General features: G+C 42.6%; 1 protein-coding gene across 1 annotated transcript in view; it reads left to right on the top strand.

Moving 5' to 3' along the window:
- The window catches only part of tgfbr1b (transforming growth factor, beta receptor 1 b), a 92,514-nt gene extending 74,200 nt beyond the window's left edge, over window positions 1–18,314 (top strand). The window contains exon 9 of the mRNA XM_049565531.1: window positions 9,313–18,314. Coding sequence (XP_049421488.1) covers window positions 9,313–9,438 — 126 coding nt within the window. The 3' untranslated portion in view covers window positions 9,439–18,314. The remainder of the gene's footprint in view (window positions 1–9,312) is intronic.
- Window positions 18,315–19,076: the final 762 nt, after the last annotated feature.

Below are 19,076 nucleotides of genomic sequence, written 5' to 3'. Positions count from 1 at the left end.
ACGCACACCTCCATTTAGGAAAAAATGGTTTAAATTGTCGTAATAAAACATTTGTTTAACCTAAAATAACCCCTCCGCTTTCATTCCTTTATGGGTCATTCTGACTGATACTAATTCTGTTATACCATGATATTGTGATACCGTGAAACCGCAATTTTGTTGAGACAGATATCGTCCCGGGAAAATCTAATACTGTTGCAACCCTATTTGGCACAAACATCCAGTTAACATCAAGGATGAACTGATTAGATTTTGTTTGTCACAGGTCAAAGTTTAAGGTTGCCGTGACCTTCTCTGTCTTATTCTTTTAAACGCAATATCTCAAGAACACGTTGAGGGAATTCCCTCAAGTTTGGCACAAACGCCCACTTGGATTCAACAATGAACTGATTAGAATTTGGTGGCCAAAGTTCAAGGTCAGTGTGACCTCATACAACATGTTTGTGGCCATAGATAGCCAAGATTTCACACAAATTTCTAATAGGATACAATGATGAACTGGGGACGTCACTGTGACATCATAAAACACTTTTATGATCATTATCCAACGTTGTAACTCAGGAGCAGAAGGGCAGACACTTGGTCAGATACTGAGTTGGTGACTCTAATCTTGAATCTGTGCCGATTGTATGGACCTTGTGTGCTGTCGGTGGGGAGACGTGTGTAGTATCCATGTTTTCACAGACATGGATGTAAACTGCAACTCGATGGGTTCGCAATCTGTAATTCCAGTCTCATTCAGTTTGTATTTTCCTACAAGCCTACCACACGTAGGCTTTCCACAGACACACGGAGAAAGTGATTGTTTCATCGTGAGGATGAGCTTGTGGCTGATGGTTAAACACTGTTTGATCGGGTCCAGTGTAGGTGAGCACTAGCAGAGAAGTAACCTCAGCTCTGCTCTTAAGCTGTTCTCAAAACGAGCCAGTTTTTAACTGCCAAAAATCACACATCTCCACTCATTGTAACTGTTGTTAATCTGTAAACAAATACACAATAGCTGGATATCCTAGTGCCTCTAATCATGTGCATCACGTCAGGCCAGTCTCTCTGATTTTCTTTTAACGACCCTTTTTTCTCTCTCCTCTGTGGACTCGGCACGTGCAGGAAGTTATTTTCATTGTTATATAATCACACAGCTCACTTCATTTGTCTGCATGCACTGTTGCTGCTGTTAGCACTGCACTGCTAGCCACTAGCATTTTGGCTCAGCTACTTCCATTTTTGCTCATAACGTCTAAGGTAAGAGCCGTATTCAAATACAACCAAGCCTGTGACGAAATGTTGCACAGTGCAAGGTGTAAAATAATTTCAGTATCCACCCCGTCGTTCGGATCTGCTCCAGAATTTAATGGGTTCTTTCATGGCTCATGCTACATGCTAAAACGGGCCAGTAGTCTTTCTGTAATCCTGCTGATAAATTACAACACACAAACTGAGCTGAATACGTACTCTCCTTGGTGAGGGGAAAAATCCAAACCATAGATATGTATTTAACTTTATGGTCATAATGCGACATTGGACATTTTCCTGACGTGGTGAGTTTCTGCTGCTGTCAGTTCGCTGCACATCTACCACTGTGAAGCTGAAGAGTGAGTGAGTGAAAATTTATATATGGATGTACTTTGGATTTGCAAATTAAACATGAGAAAATCTTTAAAAAAAAATGATCGATCCAAAAGCACAAATTAGTGCTCCCACTCCGCACATATAAAACCTCTCTTGTATTTATGTCCAGTCGCGCTACGTGTTTGTGTAATTTGTTGTCCGCACAAGTACTACAGCTAAGTAAAGCATGATAGCAGATCCAGCTGCAGCTCCAGTCAGCCCGACCTGACCAAACAGTCACCACCTCTCTGCTGTTCTTTATAAACAGACTCTGTTATGAGCAGCCAACTCTGCTGCCCACACACGTCTTAAAGCTGGGTGTAAACGTTGGAACAGATTAGTCCTCATCACGCTACATCAGCACTCACATTCTGCTGTATATTTTGACCTCGGCCACCTTTTGTCTGGCAGCATCCAGACGGCTGTGATGTTTGTGATCTTGGATGAGTCTGTCTTCTTTTATGGATTCAAATCTTTGTTTGTCTTCCATTTTAATGCAGAAGCCTTGTTTGTACCAATCATGAATCCTCACCTCTGACCCACTGAAGGTCCTGGAGAGCGCTCTCACTGAGCCTATTGATTTTAAACTGCACCTGTGGCTTGTTTCTCTGCCCAGGTAGTTTCTGTGTGCGCTCAGCATCATCATGAATGTGTGGTGTAACTGTTTGAATGAATTTGTTCCTGTCCCTGTTTCATCTGCTCCATCTTGGTAAAATCTGATGTTCAGGGTCAGTATTTGTCCCTCTGGCTGTAAACTCTCTGTGAATATATCGTCAGAGAGTTTCTGTTATAACTCTGAAAAGCTGCAGAACAATACTGAGGTTTTCATCTAAACTGCATTGCATTGATCAAGAACCAAAAACAAATACATCATCAATGTGCTCTAAATCTGAACGGCGGACTGTCTGTCCAAATGTTCCTGCGACCATCCATCCATCCATCCATCCATCCATCCATCCATCCACCTGTCCCATTCTTGTGAACGCGATAGCTCAAGAACGCCTTGAAAGAATTTCCTTAAATTTGGCACAAACGTTCACGTGGTCTCAATGATGCACTGATTAGATATGGGTGGTCAAAGGTAAAGGTCACTGTGACTTCATCTGTCTCACTCTTGTGAACGCCGTATCTCAAGAACACCTTGAGAAAATTTCTTTAAATTTGGCACAAATGTCCACTTGGACTCTGCAATGAACTGACTTGAATGAACTAGCTTTTGATGGTCAAAGGTCAAGGGCACCGTGGCCTTGCATCTCTCATCCTTGTGAATGGAATTTCAAGAACACTGTTCTTCAATTTTGGCACAAATACCCACTTCAAAATCACCATGACCTTGCACCCAACTCACTCTCGTGAATGATTATTTTAAGGACAACTTTAGGGAATTTCCTCATATTTGGCACAACCGTCCACTTTGAGTCAAGGATGAACTAATTCGTATTTGTTTTTCAAAGGTCAAGGTCAAGGAAATTTTTAAAATTTGGCACCACAAGGCAGTATAATTCTAGCTTTCTTTCTAGTTCATTAACTTATCTCCCTCAAACTTACACTCTCATAACTCAGTCAAATCGGAACAAACCATTAATGACAGACCACAGTAGAGGGCTGCATTGGGATTGGGTCCCGCTGGGTACCACGGGACCCAACCCAAATCTTGCGGGAGCAAGAGTTTGAACTTTGCTGCGGGCGGGAACGGGCGGCAAAAAAAAAAAACACTGCGGGATCGGGATGTAGCCTATAGCGACAGGATGGAGTTAACAAATGTTGTGGACAAGAAGCTCAAACAAGGTCTGAAGACGCACTGAGCCCTCTACTTCCCAGCGCTCTCAAAGCTAGCACGTTTCATCTTCAGTATCCAGTGCGCCTTCAGAGCGGGCCTTTAGTGTCTGTGGGCGCATCTTGGAAGAGAGACGCACGGGATTGGGACCACAGTCGGTTAGCAACATTCTCTTCCTCCGCAGCAATATTATGGCCAAGTGATTCATTTGTTAAATTCATTCGTTTCATTCGTTAACTTTGTTTATTTTATGTTATTTATTAGTGTTATTTGAGCCACTCACAGCCTACTCCCGTTGCTATTTGTTAATTACATAAAGAGGCGTGATGATACCGGTGTTATTGAGCATAGGCTTTATCTTTATCTCATTAATGTTTCTTATTCAGGTCTCTCTTAGAAAAGAGACCTTAACCTCAATCACTGTGTGGTTATATAAAGGTAGAGAAATAAATAAAATACAGAGGAGGAGAATAGAATATGAACTAGCCTTTATTTCATTAAAAACTAAATGAAAACAATGAAATAGGAGCGCTATTCCTGACCAGTGCGTCAAAAGACATGCAGGCCAGGGAAACGAAACAAACAACCCCATGAATCTCTTTATTAATAGCCTATAAAATGACGTGTTTTCTCCTGCGGGACGGGAGAAGACACAAAATCAATGCGTCTCTATTATTGTGCGGGCATAAATTCTCAGAGTTTTGCGGGAGCGGGCGGGAGTGGACATAGACATTGCGGGTGCGGGCGGTAACAGTCAGAAATTCAGCAGGAGCGGGATGAAGAGAACAGTCCCGCGCAGGGCTCTAGACCACAGCTCTGATACACACAGACAAACAGGTTTAACAAGCTGAAACTAGACAGTTCCTGCAGGTGGAGAAACCAGTCCCGCTCAGTCTATTATTAGCAATAAATGCATGATGAAGAGTGCTGGTGTGACACTCTTCCTCCCTCCGAATATCTGACCCCAGAACCCCCAGAATTTGCCATTTTATAGTTTGCCTTGTCATTTCGTTAAATTACTATTAGCTGTAGCGCTGTGCTAATGCACTCTGTCAGTTAACTTGTTTTTGCTGCGTATTGTTTGTTGGTAAAAACAGCAACTGTGACCTTTGGCAAGAAAAACTGTCTTAATGAGCTGCCAGACTTTGGCAAGGATGTAGAGGAAGTATAACCAGTGCCTGTCACGTAAAGTAATTCTAACAGCGTGTACCAAATGTTTTAGTATTTTAACAAGGATGAACTCGGTGAAGTGCAGACAGCACCAACACTTTATAATCTCTACACACAGACTTTCACTGTCGGCTCGTACTGGCGACACTGTTAGTATTCATCAAGCAATTGAGTCACAGACAAACACAAACTGCTGCGTGCTGGAGGAAATAATAAGTATGTATATTAACAATATCAATAGGTGTTGTTGATGTTTTTCTAATGTTTAGTTTTCCTCAACTATGTAGGAGTCAAATTAAACTGTACACACTAAAGCATAAACACAGATGCTCATCTGCTGTTCCTGATTAATTGTATGTTTCACTCTCTCTATTTTCTCTTCTTATACTGTGCAGCCACTTTTACAAATCAACAGCAACAACTGAAATGCTCCTTTATGGGTCCTTGTGACTATGGCTTCATTATAATACACCCCTCGCCCCTGACACTTAGCCCCTACCCCTTCATGGTGTTAGGGCTACATGACCCTCTTAACAGGGCGGTGACCTCCAAACTGAGCTGTCCATTTGAACTCAGCAATGAAGTGTTACGATTTTGGTGGTTGTAGGTCAAAGATCAAGGTCACTGTGACCTCATCTGTCTCATTCTTCTGAATGCTTTATTTTAGAATACCGTGAGGAATTTCTTTATATTCTGTACATCCACTTGGACTCAGTGATGCACTCATTAGAATTTGGTGGCCAAAGGTCAAGGTCACTGTGACCTTGCATCTGTCTCATTCTTGATATTTCATGAACGCTGCAAAGGAAATTCCTCAAATTTGGCACAATCGTCCACTTGGATAAAGCAATGAACTCATTAGAATTTGGTGGTAAAAGGTCAAGGTCACTGTGACCTCACAAAGCTGGTTAAGCGGAAAAAAACTCAAGAATTCATACACTAATTATGACAAAGAAATGTCCAATAGAATAAAGTTATGAAGTGAAGAAATTTCCTATCCAAAAGGTCAAAGGTCAGCTCCACTGTAACATCATAAAGATCTGCAAAAACATTTTTCTGACTATCACTTGACATCATATCTCAGGAACAGAAGGGGAGACATTTGGTCAGATGTTAAATTGGTGACACTAATCTTGGGTGTCCACCTTGAAACACAGCTGATTGCACAGATCTGTGTGTGAAGCATCCATGTTTTCTCAGACATGGATGTAACCGTACCTTAAACTTGACTGGTGTGTGGAGCTTTACAGCTGCGAGGTGGTAATTCTAGATTTTAAAATTACACTATCTTATTATCTTGGTTTAATGTAGTTTAGTGTATCATGGTTTGTGTCGCAACATTGTGAGATTTTCACCGAACAACAACCGTCTCAGAAAATATTGCGATTTTGCAGTATCACGGTATTTAAGAATGTATATTATCATCAGTCAGATTGATCCTTAAACGAATGAGAACGGAGCGGGTATTGATAGTTGAACAAATGTTTTATCACTATAATTGAAACTTGAAACTATTTTGTTGATGGAAGTTTGTGTAAGAAGTCCGGCCTTTGAAAATAACTAAAATAAAGGGGAGATTCTTCGTGAAGTTGCTTTTTTTAAAAATATATCGTACATAAGCAAATGTACATGGTATGATAACCGTCAATTTTTATTTCACGGTATACCTTGAAATTTATATATATCGCTGCAACCGTAATCATGGTCCTTTTCCTTATAACACGCGTAACAAATAGAAACACTATTCGGAAGCTGATATCTTGGTAGCTAACTAGCTAGCTCACTAACGTTACATTGTAATTGCTGATTTCTGTCTGACAGTCCCCCATTTTGACATATTTCCATATTGCATTCCCACCTCTGATGGCATATGACGCCCAAAATTTAACTTAAGTCCAGAAGCGAAGTTGCTGCACTTGTTACTGTTCCTCTAGTATCATCAGTTGCATGAGTTGCTAATGTTTGCCTACAGAGCTTTGCCACTGGCCTGCTAATGAAGTGTTGTTCTTTTTATTTGATGACAAGGTTGATCGATTTATATCGTGAAACTTAAATTCGTACTCGTACTCGAGCAGTTTATGTCACCATCAGATAAAGGTCAGATGTCATTGTGATGGCACCATTGTTACCACCATCGTGTCTGTTACGTATACGCTATTGACAACTACTGATGACGTATCAGGGTCTTGACCGGTTGTCCCATTTCATAGGGAAGATTTCAACCACTTCCGCTTATAGAGCTGTTTCGAGGGGCAAAGGAGCGCTCGGAAATTAGCGGTAGGGGTAAAAATAAGAAATTGGATTGGGTCTAAACACGATCAAATGAGACTCCATGGGGTCAAAAGTGGAGCGTATTTGAGGATTCTTGACAGGCGCCCTTGACAGGAACCCATCATTTAGAGTCAAGTCCTGTAGAGGTGTTAGTCTGGGTTGCTGTCGAGGCGTGGTATTCCCAGAAGGGACTGTTTTTCAGCCGGCACACCATTCCACCAACCAGCCTGTAAATCAGAATGGCAGGTTAAAGTAAATGAAGCCGTATCTGAAAGCACTTGAATCTGAAAGCCTTGACATAAGAAATGAGCTCCAGCTAGCTCGGCTGAAGGAGACAGTGGTAATGTGAAGTGTGTGTGTGTGTGTGTGTGTGTGTGTGTGTGTGTGTGTGTGGCAGATTGCAGTGTAAAGTTGGCACTAATCCACCTGATGAATGGAGGACTGGAATGTGTTGGCTGTCTTAATGAGCTCTGTAGGAAGTTCCGTAGAGGGAGCACCAGCATCTCAGCAGACAGACGCTGTGAGAGACTGAGGCGGAGACACACACACACAGACATGTTGACTCATACATACCAGATGCTGTTTACAGCCCCGCCAAGGAAGACGTGGAGGAATTAGTGTAAACTCTGGAGGCACTATTTCAAAGCCTATTTGCAAATTTAGTTGTAAGTCACCATCTAAGTGAAGCATTAGAAAAGACTCGGATTGTCGGTCGGATTCATTTTCCAGAACATACAAAAATCAAACCATGCAGTGATGTAGTAAGAATAACTAGAAAAGGACAGATGCATATTTGGCTGTTTGGACCACGTTTGGAAGCAGGTAGAGGTGTCAGGAAACAACAGCTGATAAATAACTAATGAAATGATTTTATCTTCAACAATTTCATACCTTGGAAGTATTTAGTCTCTTATATCAGAGATCTTGTATCTTGAGCCACAAGATTCTAGTCCTCTTCATTTAAAACAACAATTTATTAAAACCTCTGAAAGACAATCGAAACAATTATGAGACTGAATTTGAAGCTTATAGTTAAAACAAAACTGGTCTGTTGTTCCAAAATATTAAGTCATTTACAATTTAATGGAAAAGCAAGAGACAAATTGGCAAAAGTACGTCAAAGGTAAGTTGCATCTCACCACAAATGTCCAGGTTTTAATGCTGACGGAAGCACTTCCCATCAGCAGATATTAACCTTGTCTACACAGTGGTCTAAAAGCTTGTTCAGTCTATTATTTTATTTCAACAACTGTTGCGCCAGAGTTTTAGCTATGTAGCTATACACAGAACAACCAATTCCCAGATGGAAGATGGAGCCAAGATAGTAATTAGAGGATTGTTTAATTCTGTGGGACCTAGGAAAAGCAGCTGCTGTTCTGGTGACAGCTAATGAGGATCCAATAAACACGCAAATCCAGTTCAGCGAAACCAGGACAGACGATTAGCTTAATTACAAATGCACAGAGCGGAATCTCATAAAGGTTAGGACACTAAAAGATAAGATAGGATAAGGTAATCCCAGAGTGAAATTTGCAACCTCTCAGCAAAGGGACAGTGCAAACAGGAAGCACCAGTCTTAATTGTAAATGGACTGCACTTGTAACATGCTTTTCGCGTCTTCCGACCACTCAAAGTCACATTCACTCGTTCACACACTAGTGGCTGAGGCTACCGTACATGGTGCTACTCGGTAACAATTCACACGCACTCATACAATGATGGAACAGCCATCAGGAGCAATTTGGGGATTAGCGTCTTGCCCAGGTATACTTCAAGATGAAGTATGATGAAGATGAGGATGCAAGATGAAGATGTTTAGTGGACAATGCTGTCTACCTCCTGAGCCACAGTCGCCACAATGAAAGACAGGAAACTGACATGTACTGTACCTTTAAGGAAGCATGTAGATTTCAAATAACATGGGTCCAAGAATTGAGCCTTGGGGAACCCCACAGATCATTTGTTTCTGGAGCAATTTGGGGTTCAGTATCTTGACCAAGGATACTTCGACATGCAGACTGGAGGAGCCGGGGATCAACCCATTGACAGTCCAATTAGTAGTGATGGCCAAATGAAGCCTCATGAAGCATTGTCTTTATTTTCTGAGCCCACGAGATGGCGCTCATGGTTTAAAGAGAGAGGCTCAAAGAATGGCAATTCAGTGTGCTTTCAACCCTTTGTTGAACAAAAAGCGCCATCTAGTGGGCTCATGAAAACAAGAAGATGCTTCATGAAGCTTCATTTGGCCATCACTACCGATTAGTGGACTATCTGCTCTTCCTCCTGACTCCAGGTTTAGCCTAGCTTTGCTCAAATAGAGAAATTAAGTTTTAAATCCTCATTAAACAAGTCCACAGCCACAGTCTAGTACACAGTCTTGTTGTTACATGCAGCAACAGAGAAGTGTATTCCCCATGACATCAGACTGAGCCAACATCATGTTGTAATTAAGTCATATGAACTCGTGTGTTCTCTCTCCTCTGCAGGCCTTGCGGGTGATGGCGAAGATAATGAGGGAGTGTTGGTATGCCAACAGCGCCGCCCGACTCACCGCTCTCCGAATCAAGAAAACCCTGTCTCAGCTCAGCCAACAGGAAGGAATCAAGATGTAGACACAGCTACCAAACACACACACACACACACACACACACACACACACGCACACACACCTCTGACTGGCATCCATATCGTTAGCATTACAGCATTACTATCTTCATTATTATTCATTGACTGTTCCTCCCCTTTGGGTTGAAGGGAAGCGAAGACTTTTCCCCCTTGTGCTCTTTTTATTTTCTCATCCCATTTCATTCATCAACAAACTGCTGAGTCCTGCACACGAAACTGAGGAACCGTGTGTGTATGTGTGTGTCTCACTGGGCTGCCACACACACATGAATGGCTGGATGGATCTAATGAGGGATGGTTGTGCCTGAAGGGGATAACAGAGGCATTAAAGGAAGCCTCCCCTCATTATCCTCCATCTTCCTTTACTACATTCAACACATGAAGTCTCTGAAAGACCCATCGGGGCGATTGGTGTCCATCTCAACTCCCGCCTCCACCACTCATCACATCAGCAACCAATAAGAGCTCAGACCCCTCAGGTAGAGATAAGGCCAGCCAGGCAGCTGGGAATCACCTGGGAGGCCTCTGAGCTGCCGGATCATCTTCACCATCACCCGCTCATTTGTATATTAGCATTTCATTCTTGTCTTCAGAGTGTTAAGCTACTCTTCAGTAGGGCTGCAAGTTGCTCATTTACATCTCTGAATAATTTGAATCATGGAAAATCTCCGACCATTGGAGTCACTAAAATGTGTTTAAAAAATCCAAATGGAACTTTTGGATTGATCCAAGCCATGTGATCTGTCAATACATAGTTTAATGAATGTAACTATGTGCACCGCCCCACACTCACATACAGTGAGGGGTGTACTCACATGCAGTTTAATATCAACATGTAGAACATTTCCATACCAGTTAACCTGTTTGTCATGTCTTTGACAAGCAGGCGTTTTTCTTGGGAAGTACATTTTCCATTTTGCTAATGTGCGCTGCACATTTGGTTCAACATGCTTTTGAAATACACAGAACAGTGGAGAGATTTTTTTTCGCAGATTCACCTGAAGCAATTGTTTATCTTGGCCACTGGTCTACTGCTAGAGAAGGGAACAGCAGAAAAAAGCTCCGACATTTACCGGCTGTCAGAATCCTCTTAACCTCCGAGCTGACAGTGACTCGGCCATCATCAAAAGTATTTCAGAGATTCGACAAAGAAAACTGATGTGAAGCTGTTTGCAGTCCTACTCTGGAGTCATGTTACAGTAGCATTGGGAACTGAAGCTTGGACCTGGGGGTCATGGGACAGTCTGTAAGCCGCCCTGTGGGGTCCAGACAAACAACGGCTTCAGCTGTTCTTCGTCTAGTCAAGTTGTGAGCAGAACCTCTCATCTCTGCAACAATTTTGCACCTGTTTTTTTTTTTTTTCATTTGTTACTGTTGTGTGTCCCCGTCTCCCTCCGTACGGTCGGGGAGGCGGACAGGTCAGTTTAATTTATTGTGTTTTTAAATTTTCTTTCTGGTGGCAGGGGATCTTTTTTGCAAGACTAAACTGGACATGATGACCTCATTCATTTTTGGCGAACATGCTGCAACATATGCAATATACAGTAGATAAATGTGTCTATTTTCTATACTCTGCTCTGCTAAACCACAAACAGCAAGAACTACAACACCAACAACAATCAGCTGCCACCATGCCTTCCAAGCCAGCTGTTACCGGAAAGTGCCAGTGCTTTAACAACCCAACTCCTCTCATGTCGGCTGCTGTGGAGTGTTTGCTCTCACGTGTATGCAGCTCTGTGCGCGTGTGTGTCAAGAGGAGGCCTGCGGGAGCCATGCCGAGCATACAGCAAGCTCGTACTATGCACACCCAAGAAGTAAGGACGGGAAGCAAGGAGGGACACACACCGCCTACACAGCACCCACAACCCAGCCGACTCTCTGGTGCCATTTTGTCAAACCCCTCCCCCCTCACCACCTGAGCACCCAGCCACCTCAGCAACAACTCATCGTACAGCTTCTCCTCCCAGTGGACTGAGTCTGGAAACTGAGCTCCAGCACCTCAAACTGTGTTTAGTTGGAAAAACGATGCCACAAACGCTCACGGCGGCTTTGGAAAACAAACAAAAAAAAAAAGACACAAAGACTTTTAAGCATTACTGATGTTGCCCTATAAATGTAAACTCTTGGATTTCTGATTTTCGTTCTTTTCACGTGTTTTGCGCCGTTGACAGCGCAGCAGCGTAAAATCAACCTTTCAAGCGTTTTCTTCTTTGTAGGATAATCAACAATGAGGTACATTCATTTAAATATAGCAAACGGAGATTTACTAAGCCATAGATTTTCCAGGTTGTGTATTATTTTTTTCCTTTTTTTTTGTGGCAAGGTCTTTTTCTACTAGAATGTACATTTACGAAAAACAAAAGACGAAAAAACATGCGTAAAAAAGACAATATTGTCATTTCAGCTTAGCAAGCCTTAAGGGACCAACGCATAAGAGTCATGATCTGCTCTTATTATTATTTTCTTTGTTTGTAATTACATATATATATATACATATATATATATATCCATGTATATATATTTGATTACAATGATGTCTATCTAAAGGACAAAAAAAAATATATGTAGCACCTGATTTAACAGTTTGTTTCAGTCAAGTGTTCGTCCTGTTGCTGAAATTGCCATACATCTAAACCCATTTGATCTTAATTTACAGATTTGCTCGTGTCCACTGAAAGCACTTGTCAACACAAGTCCAAAAACAAATCCATTATTAGATTCAGTTTAAACGCAAGTGTAAAACCGTCAATAATGAACACATCCAGTAAATTCGACCTGCCAGACAGTGATTTGCTCAAAGAAATCCCACAGAGTCTCTTGATTGTTCAGCAATAAGTGCACTTCTGAACCACTGCGGGGTTTACCTGTGTGGCAATTTGGATGTCGATGAGTCCGTCTGTCTCCATTGTTTTTCTTTATGGATACATAATGTATTGATGTGCTGCTACTTAGTTGTCCACCTCGCTTTCCGAGTGGAGGTGAGAGCTGCCGTTGGATGTAAATACCCTCAGATTGCCTGAATCTGATCATTCTGTGCCATGTTGCTCCGACACAAATCCAGCCCATAGTCACGTTGTAGGCAGTCCTCTCAAAGATCTGCTGAAGTGTGTGTAAGAGTTGTCGTCAGCCGTGGAAGTGCAGGGGTCCGCCCCGCCACCCACTGCAGCAGCTGCTGAGTTCTTCAAAGTGCTGATCAGTTCAGTGAGAATGGGAAACTGCAGCTTCATGGACCATGGTTGAAAACCACTGTGCCAACCTGTTGATGAGCATGGGCGTAGCTTGTTCTCTCTGCTTCGATGCCCACTCATTAAACACAGTTGGATATGCATTGATACATATTTCCCTCGACTAGAAGCTCAAATGTAGAGGGGGGGGGGGGGGGGGGCAAAGGCATCCAAGTTTTGAAGGGTTGTGATGTGTAAGAAGTTGCTGCCCATACAGTAACTGATTGTGTAAAAACAGGTGGATAAATTCATACAAACGTCACGTCTAAAAGCCTTTTGAGCATTTAAGTCCCTTGTAACAGAGTATCAGTGATGATGCACCTCTTGCAAGGCAACGATTACCAGTCAGAGGAAGCTCAGTGCTCGTTACTTGCAGACAGCACTTTTTGTTTGCCGTTCATGGTTTCTTGAAGTCCATCTGAAATTATTTTACATTTTTATCAGTTTTTAAGGCGCTGAGTTCAAACAAAACCACTCCAGACCAAATTGAAACAAATGAAAGAAAAGTAATTTGAGCCTGACGGTTCGTTCTTGAACATGGAAACAGCAGTTGACAAAACAGTCTCCAATAATGGTCCACTTATTTGCTTGTTCTGGAGCTTTCAGCTGTATCACATGGTCTTCATCAGAGGGTCGCTCAGTTAACATTAAACTGTAGACGTTCAAACTTTGCCTGATTCTGCACCTTAGGCCATCAAGGACTAAACGTCTAAACATCTGGGCCCTTCTGCTGTCACATTTGAACGCGCCAGAAAATCCAAAATCCATGTCAACGTGTTAGTCTGACTGAAATCTTACTAAATCAAATTTCTCAAAGTCGGACTAACACACCCAGATAATGTGATTGGAAGTTGAATTCCACCTGCATGTACACAGTCAATCAGACCCAAACTGGCTGCGGGCTTTGACCCAGAAGTTGAAGGCATTAAATGCGTAACGGAAGAAGCCGGTAACAACATGGCGATGTCTACATCCAGAGCTGTGACTTTTTAGACGGATGCAGAGATACAGTTCATGCTGAAAGAGCTGAGTATTTTAAAATGAAAAATGTCCAGTACTAACAAGCTGAAAGGGCTCCTGTGCCTGTATACTGGGACAAGGACAGTAGTCCAGTTAAATGGCCCAGTCGAGCTGTAACTGTAGCTCCACTTAACTGTGCATGTCGGCCGAAAGCTCCAGAGCAAATGAGTAAGTGGACCTTGAGTGGAGAAACCCTTACATTTAATGAACATTTTTAAGTGCTGTTGCATCTCTGAGGACAGAATCTACTTATATTAAATAAACATTTATCCCATAGCTTTTTAAACTGTACAAAACATTTCTAATGTAACATATCCATTCTGGGGAAAGTGACATAATCAGTTGTTTCAGGTTTTATTCTGTGATTCCTTTGTCATCCTTTGAGAGACTTTGGTGAGAATAAAAACCCCAAAGTCTGACAAAAAGCAGGCAAGTTGTGATGTACCCACCGGTGTAGTTCCACTGTTCAGAGTTGTTCTTGTGAATGAAGTATTCTTAAATATGTAGAAATGGTCGGCAGTGGCAGAATAGTGACGTATTATTGTAAATATCTCGTGGAGTAAACAAAAGAAGAAAGCTGTCCTGATATTCGAAGAAAGCAAAGTGGATATCGCTGCTATTTTAAATACAAAAAGGGTGACAGACTATGCTGAATTAAATGTTTAATGTGTACAAAAGTGGCCAAACTAGTAGGGAAAACTGGGGCTTGCCAGGGAAGACCAGGGCCAAGGATTCATCTCTCGAAGCCATGTGGGTTTGTGGGGCAGCAGGGGGTGGGGCGGGGTGGGGGGGTAGCTGTAAACTGAATTTCAAAGTATTCCTTTAAGTAAGCCCTGGCTTGACCTGCTGGGCCTTTGGGTGGGATCGAGACTGGATAGTATGTGTATTCCATTAGCAGTGTCATTCTCTGGGACATTAGCAACAACAAAAGCTCAACTCAACAGCACCTCTGGTATGCCTCTACTGGGACAACCTTCATTCTGTCTTAAAGTCACCAGCAGCCTTGTACTTTTTCCTTTCAAAACCCAAGATGACTTAACTGTAAAAAGACGTTTGCACCCAGCTGTTTATCTCTTGTGGTCTTTATACAGCAGTCTCTCTGTCATTGATTCTTTCTTGCCTTTCTTTCTTGTCATTCCATGTTCTCTAATTGACTTAACAGATATCTCCGAGCTACAAGGGCCACGCTTCACTGCAGCCGGTTCCCCGGCTTCACAGCTTCATACCGGGTGAACAAACTCACATCCATCCCTGCCCACTTTTTACCTCTCTAAACTCACATCTTGAGGCCGGTGTATGTTTGAAACAGAACTAGTTGGTTCGACACAATGAATCGTACTGAAGTGGATCACAGCTCGTTCGTTCAGACAGTCCTTCCTCAAAGACGTTCATGGTGTGGCATGAACTCTGCTGTACACGGATTGACCAGTCACAGAGAGCTTGTAATGTTCTCACTCATGTACACCTGGCCGATCACTGAAGTGGATTTTGAAGATTCTCAGTTAAAGTTACAAAAATTGTTGGACACAACTCGGACAAGCACTTCGTTCAAAGCATGCAGATGCCTCTAGAAGAGAGCTCCATTAATTTAGCGCCGCACTCCTTTAACATTGTCTGATAAAGCCCAACTCGTACTGGATTTCTGGGTCCGATGTCGATATTAGGGAGAAAAAAAAACATCCCATACTGGGTGTTGGTGTGTCTTCCTCAAGCTCGGGTCCTCTACCAGAGGCCTGGGAGTTTGAGGGTTCTGCGCAGTATCCTAGCTGTTCCTAGGACGACGCTCTTACGAACAGAGATCTCAGATGTACCTGGAATCTCCTGGAGCCATTCTCCGAGTTTGGGGGTCACAACCTCCAGTGCTGCGATCAGGTGTTGAGGAACCAGGGCTACTGAACCAAGACATTACGAATACATATATATAAACACGCTGATTTTATCGGCCGACCTATATCAATAACTGATATACGGGCCCTGTTGTCTGGCTTCAGTAAACAGTAAAAAAAAAAACTAAAAACAGAAGGTATATTTAAAATTGACGCCGCAGAACCACCAATTGATATTCTGCACATTCGTCCTTGTCAGTACCTGGTGCCTACATTACCCACAATGCAATTTGACCACCAACAGTTCAATCACAGATTCCAATGTGTTATGCTCGTAGCAGCAAATACATCCTGGAGCCTGCAGCAGAGTTGAGCAGTGGGCTACAGAGGTCTGCTAAGAGCACTTCTTTCTAACACATCTCCAGATTATCAAACTTGTGGTCTTCAAACCCAACTACGCCGACTCAAATGCCACAGCCTGGGGACCTTAAGTGCTGCATCATAAGCAACTAGACTTCTTCGTTTCAGAACTGCTTCAAAACTGAGGAAGCCTCTCAGCTGAGAGGGGTAACGTCTTCAAGATATTCAAGCAAGTCCAGTTGCCTATGATGTAGCACTAAAGGTTACCATGACCTGGATGACTGAGAATCTTAATCTACACATTACTTGAGGACATTTTTCAGACTAAGCTAAATTCCTCTAAAAGTCTTGTCTGGAGTGCTTGTTGGACGGCAAAATGTGTCTGAAACTCCTCTCATACATCTTAGCATTGTTGAATTTGTACATTTCTGAAAAAAGCTGATCAGACGAACACCATGAAGGACTGTCTGAAAGCGTACGCCATTATCTCCGTATATTCACAATCGTCTTATCTTGCCTCTCTGTCTGACAGCAGGCTTTTCATCCCTGCTGCCCTTCAGGCGGAGCTGGGCAATACAAACTAGCGTGTTTGAAACATACGTCCGCCTTCAGGTCACAGAAGGGGCCGTGCTGAAGGCCGTCTCTGCTTTTGTTTGGAAAGATTCAAGTGGAAACTGTAAATGCTGTTTTTTTTTTATTTGTGGGTTATTTGGGTTTGGTAAACAGTTTTTGCTTAGGTATTTAGATGACTCTGGGGGCCGTGACCCATTTTAAAACTCTGCGATAAAAACCCGCTTTACCTCCTCTTTGAGAATCTTACCTTGCCTTCTCTCTACTTAGCTCAGATTAAAGAGGGGAGGAGGTCTCTGTACACTGTTGATATGCAGCCACCGTGCAATTTCAAACCTCGGTTCACTGGTCAACACAGTTGAAGGTTGTGAACGGGAGCAGCAGCGCAGCTGAGCCCTTTTGTGACTCAAACCAAATAACAGATGCGCTCTGTTTGTCCAATATGCAGCCTTTTCATGCATTTCTTTTTACGCCAGGAGAAGTAGAGGACGAGCAGCTCTTCTCTGCTCCGTGTGCAGCGATGGAGGGCCAAAAACAGGGAGGTAACACAAACTATGCCAGCAGCTCTACGGCTTCGAACCACGCACTGAGAAATTCCCACAGCTGTGAATGTATCGGCCCTCTCAGAGTCTCCAGCCAATCCGAGCACAACCTGCGTAACTCAGCCCCACCGTCGCGGCAGCAACTTTGTGAGCATGCAAATATCCGGGTCTGTTTCTATCTATGTCTCTTTCTCTTGTTATGCAAAGTCCGGGCCAATCGTGTCTGCCCACTCAGTCCCTCTGGATCACACAGGTTGAACAACCTATCTATGCTAGCATGATCCACACACTGTGACGAGGAACGCGTCAGGGCCAAAGGATTATCACGTTCTCCCTTCACGGTCGCCCTCCATCGTCAGAGACCCGCTGTACGGTCTCTGCTGCAGTGGTCAGAAGCCGGGGGAAGTGTTGGGGCGGATGTGACGAGCGGTTTGAGTCACTTTAGGGTTCGGTTGTCTCCGGTTCGATGCTGCAGTGAGGCCTCTGTGGCAACAAGGGTAGCAGAAAGCTTTATCACGTTTTATTTGGTGCCTAAGTTTGACAAGATTTCTTTTACTTTTCACCTCGAATGACAAGACTGCATGTGATTGTGTCTGCATTGATGTCTGCATTACCTGCTTTATAGATGTCATCCAAAAGCTGAGAAGTATCTTAAAAAGCATAATTAACATATTAAAAAGGTCACTTAATCAAAAAGAAAATACCTCCTTTTAAAGACCAATGTGTTTTACCTCACTGTATATATATTCTCGATTTGTTTACTCCAAGTTTGCAATTTATCTTTCTCTTTTGTTTCTATGAAATGCTTAAAAAAAAGTTGAAGAGAATATTTTGTTTTCTTTTCGACTGTACTTTTTTTGTCAGATGGCATTGTATTGTGTTTGTGTTGTGCCCAAGCAGTATACTATTCCTCCTTTACCATGCTCTGTATATGACCTGTTGGTTGTGTTCTGCGTGAGCTGTACAGTCAAAGCGCTTTACAAATGTCCAAGCCCCCTTCTGAGCTCTGGTACAAATGCCTTGTTCAATATGTTCTTTTGTTAAATGAAAAAAAAGAAGAGAAAAGAGAGTCAAAGTGGAGGTGGAGGAGGCTGGAAGTGAGGGAGGGACTGTAAAGCCAAAACCCCTCAACAAGCGCTGAACCCTCCTCACCTCGGCACTCTTGGATTTCTAAACATATTATAATCTTGACTTTTTTATATAGTGTGTACAGATGAATGAGAGATCAACATAGGAACTAGAGGATTGACACTTATGTTAACTTCTAACATAGCTGGAGTAGAAAATGGTGTGAATAAAGAAACAAAGTTTCACTACAAGATTTGTGTTTGTCTGATTTGTTTGTTATTTGCTGACAAAGCTCTGTATGATAAAAACTGACAGCATCTAGGGATGGGTGTCGCTACCTTTATCGGTACTCCTTATCGATTTGGTACTTTATCGCTTCTTTTTCTTTTTGAAATAATTGTTTTTTAGAAAATATATATATATATATTAAAAAATAATTTGAATATGACTAAATGTTTTTAGAGCAGCTACGGTCATTTTTACAACAGCAAAATTCTTTGTGTCATTCATTTTCTTTAACCGCTTATCCTGTTGGTAGTGATGGCCAAATGAAGCCTCATGAAGCATTTTCTTTATTTTCTGAGTCCACCAAATGGCGCTCATGGTTTAAAGAGAGAGGCTCAAAGAATGGCAATTCAGTGTGCTTTCAACCTTTTGTTGAACAAAAAGCGCCATCTAGTGGGCTCAGAAAATAAAGAGGCTTCATTTGGCCATCACTAGTTGAAAGCACACTGAATTGCCATTCTTTGAGCCTCTCTCTTTAAACCATGAGCGCCATCTAGTGGGCTCAGAAAATAAAGAAAATGCTTCATGAGGCTTCATTTGGCTATCACTACCTTTTGGGGGTCACGGGGGGCTGGAGCCTATCCCAGGTGACTTTGGGGGAGGGGCGGGGTACACCTATCGTAGGGCTGACACATAGAGACAGACTGTACGTGTTTCTCAAAGTTGAGGATCCTCAAATGGCTGAATTTGAAGGAGGCTACATCATCGAACCCCGCCAGAGGGCTGTTCC

The sequence above is a fragment of the Epinephelus fuscoguttatus genome, linkage group LG21 (assembly GCF_011397635.1).
Source record: "Epinephelus fuscoguttatus linkage group LG21, E.fuscoguttatus.final_Chr_v1".
In the NCBI taxonomy this organism is placed as follows: domain Eukaryota; kingdom Metazoa; phylum Chordata; class Actinopteri; order Perciformes; family Serranidae; genus Epinephelus; species Epinephelus fuscoguttatus.
The sequence above is the reverse complement of the archived record's forward strand: the minus strand, read 5'-3'. Positions and strand labels throughout refer to the sequence as shown.